General features: G+C 36.1%; 2 protein-coding genes across 40 annotated transcripts; one reads left to right on the forward strand and one right to left on the reverse strand.

Moving 5' to 3' along the window:
* Window positions 6,675–14,560, forward strand: LOC107639631 (F-box/LRR-repeat protein 14-like). Of its 38 annotated transcripts, none has more exons than XM_021121502.1 (22): window positions 6,675–7,227; window positions 7,331–7,450; window positions 7,809–8,007; window positions 8,185–8,515; window positions 8,644–8,840; window positions 8,962–9,650; window positions 9,751–9,803; window positions 9,900–10,006; window positions 10,366–10,493; window positions 10,753–10,934; window positions 11,420–11,590; window positions 11,654–11,919; window positions 12,036–12,162; window positions 12,343–12,414; window positions 12,675–12,746; window positions 12,874–12,945; window positions 13,117–13,188; window positions 13,401–13,472; window positions 13,619–13,762; window positions 13,853–13,924; window positions 14,041–14,187; window positions 14,300–14,560. In XM_021121502.1, the coding sequence occupies exons 12-22, from the start codon at window positions 11,797–11,799 to the stop codon at window positions 14,485–14,487; spliced, it is 1,161 nt and encodes a 386-aa protein (XP_020977161.1). In that variant the 5' UTR covers window positions 6,675–7,227; window positions 7,331–7,450; window positions 7,809–8,007; window positions 8,185–8,515; window positions 8,644–8,840; window positions 8,962–9,650; window positions 9,751–9,803; window positions 9,900–10,006; window positions 10,366–10,493; window positions 10,753–10,934; window positions 11,420–11,590; window positions 11,654–11,796; the 3' UTR covers window positions 14,488–14,560. The 38 variants fall into 38 exon arrangements, with proteins under 38 accessions (XP_020977161.1, XP_020977145.1, XP_020977170.1 ...); XM_021121486.1 differs by having other exon boundaries at window positions 11,674–11,919; XM_021121511.1 differs by having other exon boundaries at window positions 11,760–11,919.
* LOC107639632 (protein TOPLESS) lies at window positions 14,678–16,903 on the reverse strand. 2 transcript variants are annotated; one of them, XM_021121523.1, is made up of 7 exons: window positions 16,762–16,903; window positions 16,510–16,668; window positions 16,296–16,424; window positions 16,118–16,213; window positions 15,751–15,939; window positions 15,501–15,667; window positions 14,678–15,181 (listed from the first exon to the last, which is right to left on the reverse strand). In XM_021121523.1, the coding sequence occupies exons 2-7, from the start codon at window positions 16,615–16,617 to the stop codon at window positions 14,971–14,973; spliced, it is 900 nt and encodes a 299-aa protein (XP_020977182.1). In that variant the 5' UTR covers window positions 16,618–16,668; window positions 16,762–16,903; the 3' UTR covers window positions 14,678–14,970. The 2 variants fall into 2 exon arrangements, with proteins under 2 accessions (XP_020977182.1, XP_016198674.1); XM_016343188.2 differs by having other exon boundaries at window positions 14,678–15,178; window positions 16,762–16,902.

Genomic DNA, 17,049 nt, shown 5'->3' on the forward strand with positions numbered 1-17,049 from the left:
TAAGCGAGGTAAAAGTAATGTTCTTTAAATTTGTGGTGATTGAGTTTATTTTTCTCGTTAATAGTTTAGCTAATGTGTGAGTGTTATATTCAGATAAACCTGTTTGATGCTGCATCAGCGGTGCATTCAAATTCCAGCCAATATCAAGGACACGTTATGAATTATCAGTTCAGGGTACCAGCAGCAGGGGATAACTCTTTGGGTGTATAGTTTTATAGAATATGGGTGTAAAAGCACTGTTCTTTTGGGTGTATCGTTGTTCATTGACAATTTACATATAGACACATATATAGATACATATAGAACAAAAGCTGTAAAAATTCGCAGGTTATGGATGTATATTTGATTTGATGTTTTTCTTCATATTTTAGTACATGTAATTCATACATTTTGAATACAGCACATACAGTTTGGGTGTATATTTTATGGAATCTTGGGTGTATTATTAGACTTGCGTTGGGTGTAACAGTTTATAATTTGCGTTTTTATATGCCTTGATTTTTTCCTTCATATTTTACCACCTGTAATACAGATTTTGAATACAGTACAGACAGTTTAACAGCACAGATAGTTTAACTATGGAAAAAAATATACATGGAATAGAAGTTGTTGATAAATGGCAAATATTTACATCATTTGTTCAATTTACAAACTACCCAGCAGTTGGATTATGCAGTTTCTATATCAGCAGAATTTATCTGACAAAACGGACTCAATAATACAGAGGATGGCTTCGACAGCCTTATAGCACTACTCTCTCTAATTGCCCGATCTCTCTGTTTATTCATCTCACTGAATAGTATCCGAGAAGCATACTCCACTCTATAGTGGTCCACCTCCTCCTACAATTAAAAAGTATAATATGTTTAAACAGCAATATTAATTCAGTAAAGTAATACAGAGTTATATAGTTCTAAAGACAGTTACCTGTTTCTAATTATCCCATTTATACTTCCCCTTTTTAATGTTTTCCGGCTCAATTAACTCAAGCCACTTCATAACGTAGATAGCGCAGTCATAGCTGAAAACGAAGAAAATAGATTACAAATCTCATTTAGGAAAGTTTAATGTTCAGAGTCACAAATTTATACCTTGATTTTTGGCCTGATATTTTAACATATGTTGCTTTAATTTCCTTCTCCTTCTCGTCTTTCTGCAGAGGTTCCCCGCCGGCATATGTTATCAATCTTGAAAATACATATCCCTTAAATACCAAAACAAATCAGTAATACACCCGAATGAATGCACAAGATACACCCAACTGAATGGACAATATACACCCAACACAACTAACGAAATAGACCTAAATATTAAAGTAAAGAAGACAGAGGCAACTTACTGTGAATTTATTAACCTGCTTTCTCTCATCGCTTGGAGCTTTTTTGTGTAGCGGGTCAAGTATATGACATTTCCGCTTCGTTGTATTTATCAGCCATAACCACCAATGCCCCGAGTGGCAAACAGGTGCAAAAATCTGAAGGATTCCCACATTTCAATAGTGTGTTATTTTATTTGGCATATATGTAAATAAGCGTACTAACAAATTTAGCAAACGAAAACTTACATATGGATGCGAAGTTAATTTTTTTCTATCTATGAAGCGAATAAAACTCGGGTAGTCTTTCACGCTGAATTCCTTATTCGTTTTCGGTGATATGAATTTCCCCTTTGGGTGATTCGAAAGTGCCATGCTCTGCAAGAATTGCGAAACAAGAAATGAAATACTAAAAATATACAATTTACACCCAATCGAACGTAAAAAATACACCCAAATCAATACAGAAAATACACCCAAAGTTCGTAGAAGTAACACTTACCACAATATTGGGGGGAGACAGTATATTTGTTCTTGAAACCTCTTTTCATTTTTCTGGTTGAGGATGAGGCAGATGGCAGATACAATCTAGAAATATATGCCGAAATCAATTTTACATTAATAAACATTGTAGTTGACTTTCGTGTAAAAACATTAATGTTATTCTAATCTTACCCCAGATTCTATATCACTTTTTGCCTGGAGGGATGCAAGGTGCATTCTCATCAAAATGTATTCATCTTGGGCAATCAGAGTGCACATCTCCTCATACTCGTTAGTATAGCCATCTGCGTCTTCCTTCAGTCTCGTCCCCCAGATGTAGCACTTTTGTTTCATATCATCCGTAATCTGATTTAATCCCCCAGGAGTTTCAAACTTCGCAGAACTTTCTCCCCCAGTCTCCCTCTGAATTTGTGGACTTTTGTTTTTTCCCTTCACCGCACTGCTTGCTATTTTTTGGACCAAATCGTCCAATTGTTCTATCAAATTTGCAGCTTCTGGAGATTTTGCCCTTTCTGTCTCTTGCGTTGACGCCCCCTCCTGGCTTGAATCAGTCAATCCAAGGCTGAATGATGGCACTCCTGGATCTGTTTTAGGAACATAGGATGTTGTCCGTGCCATCATCAACAGGGCAGCAGCGTCTTCTGCGGCTGGATGACTGCGTCATCATGTATAAGAATAAGAATAAGAATAAGAATATACGGATGATAAGCAAAGATTGATTTTAATCTGATGAACTTACATTTTAGTTGGAGCTGGGGGAAGCGTGGGTGTGGTCTCTTGAAGTTGTTTGGGGGTTCAGGAGTGCTGCACACTTACAAAAAATTAATCATGGCGTAAAAAAAACTAATCAGGAACAATATACACCCAAACTGTTAGCAAATATACACCCAAACTCTAAATAAATATACACCCAATACTATTTCTTACGTTTTTGTAGTCCCTTCAATCTGTAGCATAGGGGTTGGTTCAAAATTTGTCTCAGTGGTTGTTTGGGATGCCGGCACAAAAACCTGAATCGGGACTCTAAACAAGAAGAAAAATGAAAGGTTAACAACGCTTTTGAAAATAATAAGGTTATAAGGTTGAAATATTATTGGAAAACTCACATTGCAAGCGCTTCCGACGGTGTCTGTTCCCTCACAACCATCACATTCGAATCAGCCGGACTCAACCTAAAATACACCCAAAGAAAGTCAAAAAATACACCCGAACAATTCAAAAAGAAGACAGGCTTTGTTTTTTGAGAACTTACATACTTGCAGTTTTTGCTTTTTTTTCCTGCCTTTTTTTTCTTGAATAAAATAACAAAGGGCTTTTTTTCTAAAAAAATATATACAGAATTAGAAGTAGAAGGTAATAGAAGAACAAAAATAACGGTTATTTGAAAGAGAAATTACATGCTCTCTGACGGCTGGTTTACACTACTCTGTTCTGTGCGTCCTTGAGAGGAAGGATCATCACTTCCCAAGTTCACAGCCGGTATTCTAAAACAGATTTCATGTTATTCAGACAAAATAAGATACAGGTATAAAATACACTCAAATGAATGCACAAGATACAACCAACCGAATGGACAATATACACCCAACACAACAAACGAAATATCCCAACTTAATAAACAACATACAGCCAACTTGATCAACACAATACACCCAAATGGTTCCACAAAATACACCCAAATCATGATAACAAGATTTTGTTAAATAAAACTTCTTACGTTTCAGAGGACACATAGCGACCTTCTGTCGATCGCAGGTCAGCTTGGTTCTCCCTGCGAAACAAGAAACAATTATTAGCAAACAAAACACACCAAAATCTGAAATAGACACCCCAGCAAGACATACCCCTCTACAGCAGATTTATCAACGTTTTCCTTTAGCCATTCATCTAGTTCGTCACTTGATATTTCATATCTCTCACTACATTCATAAAAGAAGATGTTAACAAAAATAATTACGATGATAGACGGTAATATAGCTTACGAGGTATTGTACCCATCAAAGTATTGATCGTCTTCAGGAGGTGAATCCTCCACAACAACTTTTTTATTTTTTGGTTGTGTTCTGGGTGGAAAAAAAAGAGTACCAATCAGAAATAAAAAATTAATTTTATCACAGAATATTATCCAAAGAAGTGCTTACTTTTTTGGTGTTGTTTTTGTCTTTTTCTTTTTCTTTTCCTTCTCTACCGGTGATGATTCTTCGCTCCTATAAGTTAATAATAGACACTTCAGTTAATACACGAAATTGTTATAATGAAGCAAAAAGAAAGGAGTAATAATTTCAGGACATTACTCATCACTTGATTCAGATTCAGATTCTGAATCAGAATCGGACCTCTCTTGACTCTTCTTTCTTTTTCTGGAGTCCATTCTGGAAGGCAAACAATCATTATTTAGAACATACTAAAAATACACCCAAATGAATGCACAAGATACACCCAACTGAATATACAATATACACCCAACGCAGCAAACGAAACACACCCAGCTTAGTAAACTACATACACCCAACGTGATCAACAAAATACACCCAACTCGAAAAAGAAATTACACCCAAGTATGGTACTTACTTTTTCCCCTTTTTGTTGGGGTGTTTTCTTCCTGAATCCTCTGAGTCTTCTTGAGTCTCAGACTCAGAGGTAGAAGTGTCACTGTCAGTAGTTGTTTCTGTCTCCGAAGACGATGTTGAACTCGCCTTCCTTTTTTTTGTTTTTTTGATTTCTTGTTTTTTTTCTTTTTTTTCTTTTTTTTTCATTTTTTCTCTTGTCTCCGCCATCTTCACAATCCCCTGAAACATTAGATATTTTAGCTAGCAGCATTCAGGTAAATAAAATACAAGCAACATATTATGTTTACTTACCAAAATTTCCTCTCTTTCTGCAGTCATTCTTTCCACCAACTGCTCCTTAGTCCAGTTGGCAATCCAGGGCTTTGGTGGTCTTTCAGCCATCTTCTTGCCTTTGTTTTCTAAAAGATGAAAGTATATTATCATCAAGGCAAAGAGGCAGCCATCAATTGCCGTCTTCTTTTTCTCCTTGTAGTCTGTGATGCCCTTGACGATGAAGGTCAAAACATGGCCCCCCAGTTTCGCTCTGAGATGCCGTCCATCTCAAAAATTGGGGCCAGGTGCACAGGCGAGATTTTGTTTATTGTCGTTGGCAAAAGGAACGCCATCTGTATAGTTGGTGATCCATCCTTAGTGGTGGGATGTGCATCAACCCACCGAATCCGAGATCCCTCACAATCGCCTTCTTCTCCTCAGTTATGTTTCTGAACTTATCACTTAGGAGATGTGTGGCACACTTAAGGTCTTTTGTTTGGTTTCTTGCTGCCATTTTCTCTGAAACGAAAAATACACCCAAAGATATCAGTAAGATACACCCATATATATGAGTCAGATACACCCATTAATAACAGTAAGATACACGCATATATGAGTCAGATACACCCATTGATAACAGTAAGATACACACATATGTAAGAATCAGATACACCCATTGATAACAGTGAGATACTCCCATAGATATGTTTCAGATATAGTATCCATATATATCAGTCAGATATCACTCAAACATGCTTCAATATTAAGCCACATTACAAGGTCAAGCAGTATACACCCCCCAATCTACGGAATAAACCCCCAAAAATCAGTTACCAGAAGATCTAGAACAACAAGAATAACAGGATAACTTAGAACAACAACGTAGAAGAACAGTGTAACAAAGAAGCAAGAATAACAGTAAACCCTAGAACAACGACGTAGAAGGAAAGTAAAACGTAGTTTGTAATATGGAAAATATACAGGAATCTTAATGAACTTACGTTGAGTATTGTTGCTTTGTTTTCTCTTTAGATTCTTGATGGAGAGTTTGATGGTGTTTTGACGGAGGTTTCGAACAATGACTTGTATATTTTGAACTTTGATTTTCGCTCGAAAATGGAAGGGTTTCCTTGTTTTCGAAGCGTTTTGAGAAGTGGAAGAAGTGGAAGAAATGGAAGAGTCTGCCATACGTAACCGTTTGAGTGTTGAGCGCGTGAATGTGACGCTCCATGTTATCTCTCTTCATGCGCGTGAGTTGTATTTAGGCTAGGCCAACTTGTAAGCTTGTAAGCTTGTATGTGTAGCAGGCCCGTAATTTGATTTCTACTCTTTAAATTAAATTATCCCACCTTTTAAAAAATACTACAATAATCTATAATTTAAAAATATACCATTATTAATCTAATATCAAAAATAAAAAGTGCCTATTATACCCGGATTTCCATTCAATTTCCTTGAATGTGACACTATTTTGGACTATACCGTTTAGCAAGTAATATTTAATAACTAAGTTTGGACTATACATTCCTTCTTGGTATGAACCATTTAAATCTTCATCACCATCTTTTAAGTAAGTTTTTTTAAGATTATTACAGTTGATTGAGTCTATTCAAGTATTGACTTTATTGGCCAATAATATTATTGTCTTCCAAAATTTTTCCATAAGATAGCGACTCAGTTTTTAAAGTATGTATTCGTAAGGGTAGGGCCTCACTACTAGAAAATTAGTTATTACAGACGGATATTTCCGACGGATTTTATCCCACTGAAATACAGACGGAATTTCAGAGGGATTTTTTTGTCGGAAAACAAAAAAAATAGATTAGCATAAATTACAGACGGAAAATAAAATCCGTCAATAATTCCGTCAAAAAAATTAATTTTTTTTCGTGAAAAATAATTACAGACGGAAAATCCGTCTGTAATTAAATAGAAAAAATGCTGCATTTTATTAAATTATTACAGGCGGAAAATCCGTCTGTAATTTAAATTTTCCGTCGATAATGTTTAGTTGAACCTAGCATATGCCCGAACTCCATTTACAACACACAAATCAAAGAAACCTAGCGGTTTAACTTCAAATCCTTGACCAAAAAAAAAAACTTCAAATCGCTCCTTCTTCTCTCCGTCGCGCACGAGCTCCTTCTTCTCCATTCCTCGCCTACAGCTCCACCGCCGGCCACCCTAACCGCCGGAGCTACCTTCTCCTTCTTCTCCTCTTTTTTAAACAAAGCAAGCTCCGTGTCTTCGCAGAACAAAGCAAGCTCAAGCTCCACCACCGCCGCGCCTCTCTCTCTCCTTTTATCCCCCTCAGTTGTGGCTCGCATACCTTCGCGCAAGCCCTAGCTCTGTGGCGACCAAAATCGGTTCCACCTCTCTCTTTCCCCCTGTTCGAACTGATAGGGTGCGTGAACTAGGGTTTTGGTTTTGTGGCAGTGGTTGTTCATCGGAGAGCCACTGGCGATGCTCCTATGCTCTTGTTGAATGGCGAAGCTTGAAGCAAAGCTGGAAACGATAGTTGACTCCGTTGGTAACTTCTTCTCTGGCAAAGACCAGCTTCCCTGGTGTGACCCTGATATCGTCGCTGTAAGCCTTTTCTTTTTCTCGAATCCATTTTCTTCCTTCAGAATTGATATCAACTTGTGATTTCTTGTTATCTATTGGTCATGATTTCAATCTTGATGTTTAGGTCAAAATCGAAGTGGCGACTATTCAAGGAGTAGGGATCTTGTGGAGAGGTGCCTAATAGTTGTGAGAATATCTTCTCTTCTGAACTCTTATATGGAGTTTAAGTTTCAACTATGAGAATGTGAGATGATGCTGATTTACATGTTTGAGTAGATTTTTCTTGTTAATTATCATGCTCAAAAGAGACCATAATATTATTATATGATAAGCATGTACTAATACTATGTTATTTACATGTTTGAGTAGATTTTGTTATTCCAAAAGGATGCTTTGTAGTTCCATTTCTTTCAGCAGTCCATTTAGATGAGAATGTGTATAATGGAGCTCTAAACTTAAATCTTTGTTCATATGCATGGTTGTTTTGTTTGCATGGTTTTGATGATAAGCTTGATAGAGCTTGTATTTTAGTATTTTACTCTCTCTGTGATCTTTTGGTTTATTTGCTCTCATTCCCTAAGTTGTTTTTTTTCTGATTTTAGAATTCGACGAGATTAAAGTTGAAATCTCCAAAAGATAGCAGTTATCTCCCGAATTTGCAGGTAATCGTTACAATTACTATGCTTCCGAAGACACTTATCTACCTCTTTAATTAAACCTCCATAATCTGTCTCTATCAACTATCAACCCTTTCAAGAAACTCCCTGCTATTGTTGATGGAAGGTTCAAGCAATTCGAGAGGTACTTCCTTCTTATTTCAATTTCATTTTTATCAATCATTTCCATGCTTACACGGTTACAGTACTATATTATATTATTATATGCCTTGATGAGGTAACCACTCAATAGTTTGTTAGCACTTAGCAGTGGAATCTTTCCATGTCTCCTCCGAATGTAACTGATTCTGATTCTTTCCAGGTCTGGGATGTTTTAAGCAATGAAGAGGTGGTTGAGATAGTATCTTCGGCACCAACACGGTCATCAGCTGCAAGGATTCTGGTAGATGCTGCAGCCCGGGAGTGGAAACTTAAGTATCCGACTTCAAAGATGAATGATTGCGCCGTGGTCTGCCTATTTTTGGATGGTAAAATGGACACAGAATTCGACTATGACGAACAAGACTTCTCTTCTGCAACCCTTCAGAGCTATCATTCTAGCCAACTACTCTGATATCATATCAATGTTCTGCAGTGCACAATGTTTAAATGCCCTAGGTGATGAGTCTAAATTGCTTCCTCTTTGGTGACAGGTAATTTATTTCATTCTAGCCAACTACTCTGCTAATTAGGAGCACTGAGTGATTTTCTATGTCTAGGCAAAGATTTCCTGCTTAAAGTGACTCTTTCTGCTGTCTTTTTGTTTTATCCTGCTGTCTAGGCAAAGATGGTGTTTCTGATATTGTTTCTGCAGCAAAGGTTGCTGCAGTGGCACATCCATTAGCTGAAAAAGCTGAAGAGATTGCTTCCAATATCAGTTACCATGCTCAGTTCAGTCCTCATTTTTCCCCTCTCAAGTTTGAGCTAGAGCAAGCTTACTATGCCACTGCTGAGAGTGTTCGAGATCGTCTCATAAAGGTAAGATTATGATGCACAAATACTTCATTTTTTTTTATTCCTCAGTTTTCTAACTTTGGTTCTGTTGCCTCTTTCTTCTTTTTGCCTGTATTTTGGTTACAAATCATATTGATCATTTCAGGAGCATCACATTCGAACTGGTTGTGGTTCTGTGTCTGTTATAGTGTATGGGGATCCTGAGAAACCAGCTCTGATCACTTATCCAGACCTAGCACTAAAGTGATGTACATAAAGAATTATTGATTGTACTTTACTGTATTTATTACCATGAAGTTATGAAATATAATTAATCTGATTTTGTGAATTGAAATTTTCTGTTTTGTACTTGCATGTTAGTCTTTTTTATTTTCTGAACTACAGAGTTATTAGCCAACTATCATTACTTATGTATATCTAAAAAGTGTAGCAATTTTTAAACAATGCAAGAAGATCTATTCATGGTGAGGTTTGTATTTGAATGTTCTTCAAGATTACTGTTGGATCTTCTGATTTAGCTTATGATACCCGGTGTTATTTCCCTTTCTCCTCAAATTTATCTATGATAGGTTGCTGTAAATTCTATTTCGTACAAAATTGGTGATGAATTAGATTATATGCAAGTTACTTGCCCATTGAGTGTAGCCAAAATTGTGAGGTTGGGGCAGTGCTGGATTCCTTTACAAAATGATGCATTTAACTGGGTTGGGGAATACTTCAGTCTTTCTTTCTATTTGCTTGAATTATCTTATACAACTTTGAATTTATGTTCTGAATTTTTTTCACCTATATAGGTTGTACTTGCTGCATCCATTGTGGGCAAATTTGGTAAAGGTGAGACGTCTTGAATTGATGCTCAGTTAGGTGGTGCCTAAATCAATATGGATTAGAAATTGCTGTTGCACTGACAAAGGCTTCTTTCTTTTGGATGCAGTTCTGGTTTCTAGGCAGTTTGTTGATAATGTTGTGCAGATATGTGTACTAGAGGTATATTGTATTTGCATTCTAGTTGTAATTGCTTTGCCTAGTTCAATTTCTGTATGCTTATTTATCTTAAATGTTCTCTCCTTTATTAATTAGTAGTTCTGTGAAGACAGCTTACCTCTCCAAATTTATGTGAAGACAGAAAGTTATGAGAAGACAGCTTACCTCTCCAAATTTTCTGGATATGAATTGTAGCATTTCTCAAGGTGATAAACTCTTTTCTTATTAAATGTGTATGAATTTGTCTCTTTTCATCATTATCCGTATATATATTGCCAACTTCTCTTCGTATCCCTCACTCATTATATCCCTCGCTTCATCAATTCTCTCCCTCATTACTCATCATCATCATCTCCATGGCTTGTTGCAACTACTTCTTCAACCCTCAACAAATAGATGAATATCATTTCCCACTTCCCATTCAATTTTCCTTATATGATTATGATTATTACTATTATTCCAGGTAATCTAATTAGATTAAATTGTTACAACACTCTATATATACTTTTTTTTGTGAATTATTTGCCACTGTGCTGCATTTATTTATGTTCAATCTATATTTCAGGGGAAACAGTAACGAATATCCACCACTGGAATGTTGGGCACACGAGTTTTCAATACAAGACATGGAGTGTTACCCTTCACTTCCTTTTTATGAAACTCTCTCCATTGAACCAATTTCAACTATTAAAGGTATATATATCATGATGATGACTGATGAGTTTCTTAAAGTTTTTATTTGCTTATTAGATTCTTATATTACTATAGCTACATATATTATACCTTGTCCTTAAATACATGCAGACTATGATAAATCAGAGGTACTGTTTTGTTTTTTCACAAGTTTCCTTATTCAAATTGAACTCAAGTTTGGTTTTTTTGAAGCTTTTCATTGGGTGTCTTCTTGATGTTTGATAAAATGCCTGAACTAAAAATGAGAGTTTTTTTTCAGGTGAAAATTGATGGAGCAAACTCTAAGGGAAGAAGATGCAGCTAACTGGGTTTACAGGGGTGAAGGAGCTATTAATCTTGTTCTTGCTTACAATGGATCAATTAAGTGTATCGGATATGATGAGACCAATTAAGTGTATCGGCTACTATTTTCATTATTTAATCTTGATTTCCTTATCGGTGGTAAAGTATACCTTCAAGCTATTATTTTCATTATTTAATAAGTGGTATCTTTTTGGTTGTAAAACTCTCCTGATCGGAGTACTTCTGTGCAGTAAGATATATCATTATATTATTACACAAAAGGATGTTCACTTGTCAAGATCATCTCTAGGCTTATTTTTGTTAATTAGTTTAACTTGCTATTTATTATATCCTGATCGGGTTGCACATGCGGTTTTTTCTATTTATTATATTTACACAGTCCTTGAAATTTCAGAATTAGTATATTTATGCCACACAATTTTATATTAAATTAGTTTGTATAGATACAAGTTGCACCAATAATGAATTATCAATATGCAGAGGGAATGTATCTTTTGAAAATGGCACTGATGGTTCAATTGAATGGAAATTTTGCAAGTTCGGGTCTTTGTTTGGCTATTGCCATTGTTCAGTTGTACATTTTTGTCTTTCTGAGCTGTTGAGTAATAATCCTGTTTATGCAGACAAATGAGCTCTATCAGCTGGCGTCTGTTGCCTTCTGCTTGCTTGTAGCCTGATAAGGCCTTAGAGCTTGGAATCATAAACAGCCGCCATGAAGCCTTCATCACTTCCAAACTTTGGTGCAACAATGATCACCATGACCTTGTCCTTCCAGCTCTCAAGACCACACTCAAGTATGTAAAGTAATTGAAAAAGAAAAAAAATATCATATAGTATATAATCTCACCAATGTATAGTTGCTCTTCAAATTGATTAGGAAACTTGGGTTGGACTATTTAGACCTTTACTTGATTCATATGCCAGTGAGGTTGAAATCTGAAGTTGATGGAGTTCTTGAAATAGGAAAGGATGATTTGCTTCCCTTTGACATAGAAGGAACATGGGAAGCCATGGAAGAGTGTCAAAGATTAGGCTTAGCCAAATTCATTGGTGTAAGCAACTTTGGCATAAAAAACTCACACAGCTCTTAGAAAATGCAACTATTCCTCCTTCTGTCAATCAAGTAAGAAAATTCAATAGCAACACTTGCCAAAAGGGATTAAATTTATCAAATAAATATACATATTTTAAAGGGATTAAATTCAATAATGATGTGGCTATATTCAATTTTGACTTTAGGTGGAAATGAGCTCATCATGGCAACAAGGGAAACTCAGAGAATTTTGCAAGCAGAAAGGAATCCATTTGGCTGCATGGTCACCGTTTTCTAGTAAAGTCACAGATATTGGCATCCATTTTCTAAAAGGTATTGGGCATTGCATTGTAGAATTGTTCCAACATATAGCCACTATCTTTGTTTCTACAATGCACTGATATTGTGTTAATGGCATCCAAATGTCTTGTGTATGAGTGTTTCTGATTAACAATTTAAGAGAAAATGAATTTCATAATTTCATGCTCATCTTCTTTTTTTGCCTTATTTCAGGGCTACAAAATCTTGCTCTGTTAAATTTGGAAGGCTGCTTTGTAACAGCTGCATGCTTGGATACTCTTGCAGGTTGAATCACTTCACAGACCTTATTTATTTATTTATTTTTTGTGTGTGTGTGGGGGGGGGGAGAAATAAGTTTATCTTGATAATATCTATGCCAAAGAGCTTTAGGTGTATCTTCTTATTCATTTAAAAATTGAAAGTTTCAGGTTGAACCAACTTACGTTACTTTTTAGTTTTTAGAGAACTTCCTTTGTTGGATTTAAAATTAACTAATGAACCATTCAAGCAACAAGTTAATATTGTGATTGATTGTTTTCTGCCAGAGCTTCCAGCCCTCTCGAACTTGAATATCAGTAGATGCAATTTTACTAACAATGGATGTGAAATGTTTTCACGTAAGTTGTAGACTTGTCACTTGTACAGCTAGCTACTCAATATATACTTATTGGGTTTCACTTTTTGGTTGTGAATACTAAGTTTTTATTATTGGCTTCTTTTCTTTGTTTTCTTTATTTCTGTCAGGACTGGAAAATTTGGAAGTGTTAAACTTGGGATTTAATGAAATATCAAATCCATGTTTAGGACACTTGAAAGGTGATGATTGTTGAAATATTGCGGAATTTGACCCATAATCTTGTATTCTTGCTTGCAGTCATTGAGTATTAATTTCGTATGCATAACATTTCCGATACAGCGCTACTCAGTAACATCATATTTGCTAGGTTTGAATTGAATACCAATTTATGTACCTTTTTTATCAAGCAGGACTGACAAAGTTGAAGAGCTTGAACCTTGATTCATGCAGAATTGATGATGATGGATTGGTCCACCTGGCAGGTACTTAATTACTTATGTTTGAATTTATTACATAAATATGCTTTGGATGGTAATTTGCCACAAACTTAAGGAAAGAAAATCCAAAAAGCCTTAGCAGTATGCACCAAGCATCTATTAGGTTATTTTGCATGCATGTGTTTTGTCATTGAAAATTCACATATCCGCTCCTTACTTAATGAATTTACAATAATTTGAATGCTTTTATATTTTAGGCCATCAGCAATTAAAATGTCTGGAACTCTCTGATACAGAAATTGGAAGCAGTGGACTTCAACATTTATCAGGTTTAATATGCAGCCATGTTTATTTTCTGAATTGATCATATAATATATTTATATATGCATGAGCTATATATCAGAGTAAGTAGAATTCTGTGAACATTTTTTTATAGTGATATTCTATTTATTCATTTTATATTTTGTTGGTATAGGAATGTATAGTCTGGAGAAACTAAATGTGTCATTCACAATGATTAGTGATAGTGGTTTAAGTGAATTGTGTGGACTGTCATCTCTCAAGTCACTCAATTTGGATGCTCGCCGTGTTACTGATTATGGACTCGCTACCCTTGCAAGTACGTTTCTATGCAATGATTTTCTCTCCTTTTTTTTTTTCTCTCTCTTTCTGTTGTTACCAATAATCTCCATCATCCATGCTCATGCAGGTTTGTCCGGGCTTACTGACCTGGATTTGTTTGGGGTACAGATCACAGATTTTGGAACAAACTACCTCAAAAGTAACAACTGTTTTAATTTCTGAGAGTGATTTTGATACTTTGAATGTATCCCGCTTGAATTATTTGGATTTTGTATCATATCTTTACTAACTTTGTTTAATTTGTATGGAAAACAGACTTTAAGAGCTTGCAGTCGCTGGAAATATGCGGTGGAGGATTGACTGATGATGGTGTGAAAAATATAAAAAATCTTTCGTCTCTTATGTTCTTGAACTTATCACAAAACTCCAACCTCACAGACACTGCACTCCACTTAATTTCGGGTACATTGTTCTGTTTGAGAAAAACATGATCATGAGCATGTTCTTGTTTGGTCTGTAATCAGTGTCCTATTTTTAGTGCTCATATTATGCATGCGATTCCACCTCTTTTCAGGGCTTACTAGTTTGGTTTCTTTGAATGTTTCAAATTCGAGGATCACGCGTGATGGGCTGCAGCATCTGAAAACACTACACAAGTTGAGGTCTTTGTCAATGGAGTCATGTGAGGTGACAACAAATGACATTAAGGAACTTAAATCAAAATATCTCCCGAATCTCCTAAGCTTTCGCCCTGAAGAGTGAAGACCAGTTTAGGATTATTATGTCCTGATTGTACGTACATTTTACAATGTTTGTTGACTTATTGTTCGAGTCGCCACTGCTTGGTGCAAATCTTTATTTATTTTCATGTAGAACCATTGTAATTCATCTGGATTTGCAAGTGTAAATATACACTAATTCAATGTCTAAATTATCAAATCAGTGTTGGCGATGAGGAAGATAAAGATACGATTGGCCAAGTTAGAAAGCGACGGTAGTTTATACTTAACATGACTACACAAAAGAACAAGTTAGGATGGAGATGGACCAACCAATGTTACTTGGCGGAAGTACTCAACATATCCTACATCTATAAATATCATCATTTAACTTAAAGAAAAGAAAAGAATTTGAGGCGTATTGGCAATTGCATTTAAGTACAGTACATAAACTAGTGGGTTGCTTCTTGAAAGGGCCAGCAAGCCAAGTATGTAAAAGAAACTTGTCTTTGGCTGTGACTTTGGATCATCTCTGGGCAGCTTCTTCTGAAGAAGCACCAACTGAGACAGCTGCTGCATTGCTTGCTGACCCATTCTCGATGGGTGGAGGCACGCCCCATTTTCCTTCAGACTCGAGGGGCTCAAACACATGCACTCCACCGTCCGAAAGTCCAACTGCAAATTGATTTGGTTCTTGTGGATGTGCAGCGATTACAAGCGGTTGTACATTAGAACTGCTGGCACAGACAACAATTGTAAAATGTTACCGACCTCAATCAGATCGTATTTATAGCATAAAACAGAATAACTGAAAAGAGGTAACAGATAATACAGGTTAAAATACAACTACTGTGGACTTTGAAGGACTTCAAAGCAGAGTATCAAGCTGCTTGCTTCCAATAGAGAACGAATAACAATTATAAATTAAATCTACATGAAATGTGTACCTATAAAATGTTCTGTATTTGCAAAATGATAACTGAGAAACAATTTAATAATTCAAGGACAGAAATGTCTTGCAAACTTAGATAAAACATCCATCAAACAAGGCATTACCTGACACCTGCAGAAAGATATGCAGAAGGATTGACTCGACAGCGTAATCTGAGGTTTGAAGCACTAAACACACAGACTGTTGCATCTAAGAAGCTGGCGTATATGAGCTGACTATCGCATGAGAAAGTTGCATGCGATATAGGTGCAGCAGAACTTTGTGGAAACCACTGCAATTTAGCATAATTTATCAGATAAAAGACCAATTAAATAAAATGTGCAGTAAATATAAAACTCAGCTAAATGAATTTGCCTGCTTTAGACATTCTAGTTTCGTTGCTTCATAAATTGCAAGCTGCGTTTCATGTACAACCAAGAAGCGTATCTGATCCTGATGAAACTGTACACGTGTATCTGCCTGCACTGGTTGAGTCCTTCCAGCAGGAAGTTGCAAGAATCTAGTCTTCTGTTTCTCCCATCCATCAGTATTCCACACACAAATCTGCACATTAGATGAATAAATTCCCATATGACAACTAATGACAATTGCATTGCCAACATCAAGCTCAAAGTAGGCCATTAATTGATGAGAACTATTTGGATCTCCAAAACTAGTTCCTTTAATGCAATTTAATCATCAAACAGATTCTGGAGGCAAATCTACACTGAACGACCATTACCTGAGCATCTGCCCCAGAAGAAACTAAGACATTCAATACATGAGAGAAAGCAAGACCTGTGATTCTTTTAGTGTGGCCTTTGAGTTTACTTTTAACCTGCAAATAAGAAAGTTATGCATAAACACCAAATTACACAAATCATAAGTTAGCAGAAACAGTTTATGAACAGCAATCATACCTCATCTACACGGACATTATATATCTGAATTGAAGAATCATCCATGCCTATAGCAATGATATTGTTATCCTGAGGATGGAAAGCAAGAAAGGTTGCAGCAGGTGGTGGAGGCATGAAAGTAGTCATTGTCTGCACTTGGGCCAAGATTGAAATTGATCAGTTACAAGCCAAATACAGTCTTGAATAATGATAATGACTAGGACTTATAGCTCACCTTAAAAGTCATCATATTGAACAGAGAAATCTTCCCCCCTGATGCTGACATTACATAAGAATCATTTTTAGAAAGAGCAAAGCAAGGAACAGCAATGTCATTTGTCATCAGGATGCCACTTGAAGGTTGCCATAGCTGAGGTGGCACACTGGCAGTGGCCTACACAAAGAAATGTAAACATCATGTATTCATTCCCAAGTCACCAAATCATAAGTAATCAGTTGGCATAAGTAACTTCACATATTATCACACCTTGCCAGAAGAATTACGGTCACTTCGCGGCCACTTCCAAAGCAGATGAATGGCATTTGAAGCTAATGCCAGAATAGCATTGCCTGAATTAGTGTATATCAACCTTGATATCTGTCATAATAAGGATAGAGATTATCAGATTACTTAGTTTGAAGAGAGTAAGGGAGGTTAGAAGAAGGAAACTCGAGGGAGGGCTTAACATTATCCACCAAAGGTAGCACTTAGAAATACGCGGTCTTAGTTTGTTGTTTTTTTGTTTTTTGTTTATATATATATATATATATATAT

Source organism: Arachis ipaensis, chromosome B04 (assembly GCF_000816755.2).
Source record: "Arachis ipaensis cultivar K30076 chromosome B04, Araip1.1, whole genome shotgun sequence".
Taxonomy (NCBI): Eukaryota; Viridiplantae; Streptophyta; class Magnoliopsida; order Fabales; family Fabaceae; genus Arachis; species Arachis ipaensis.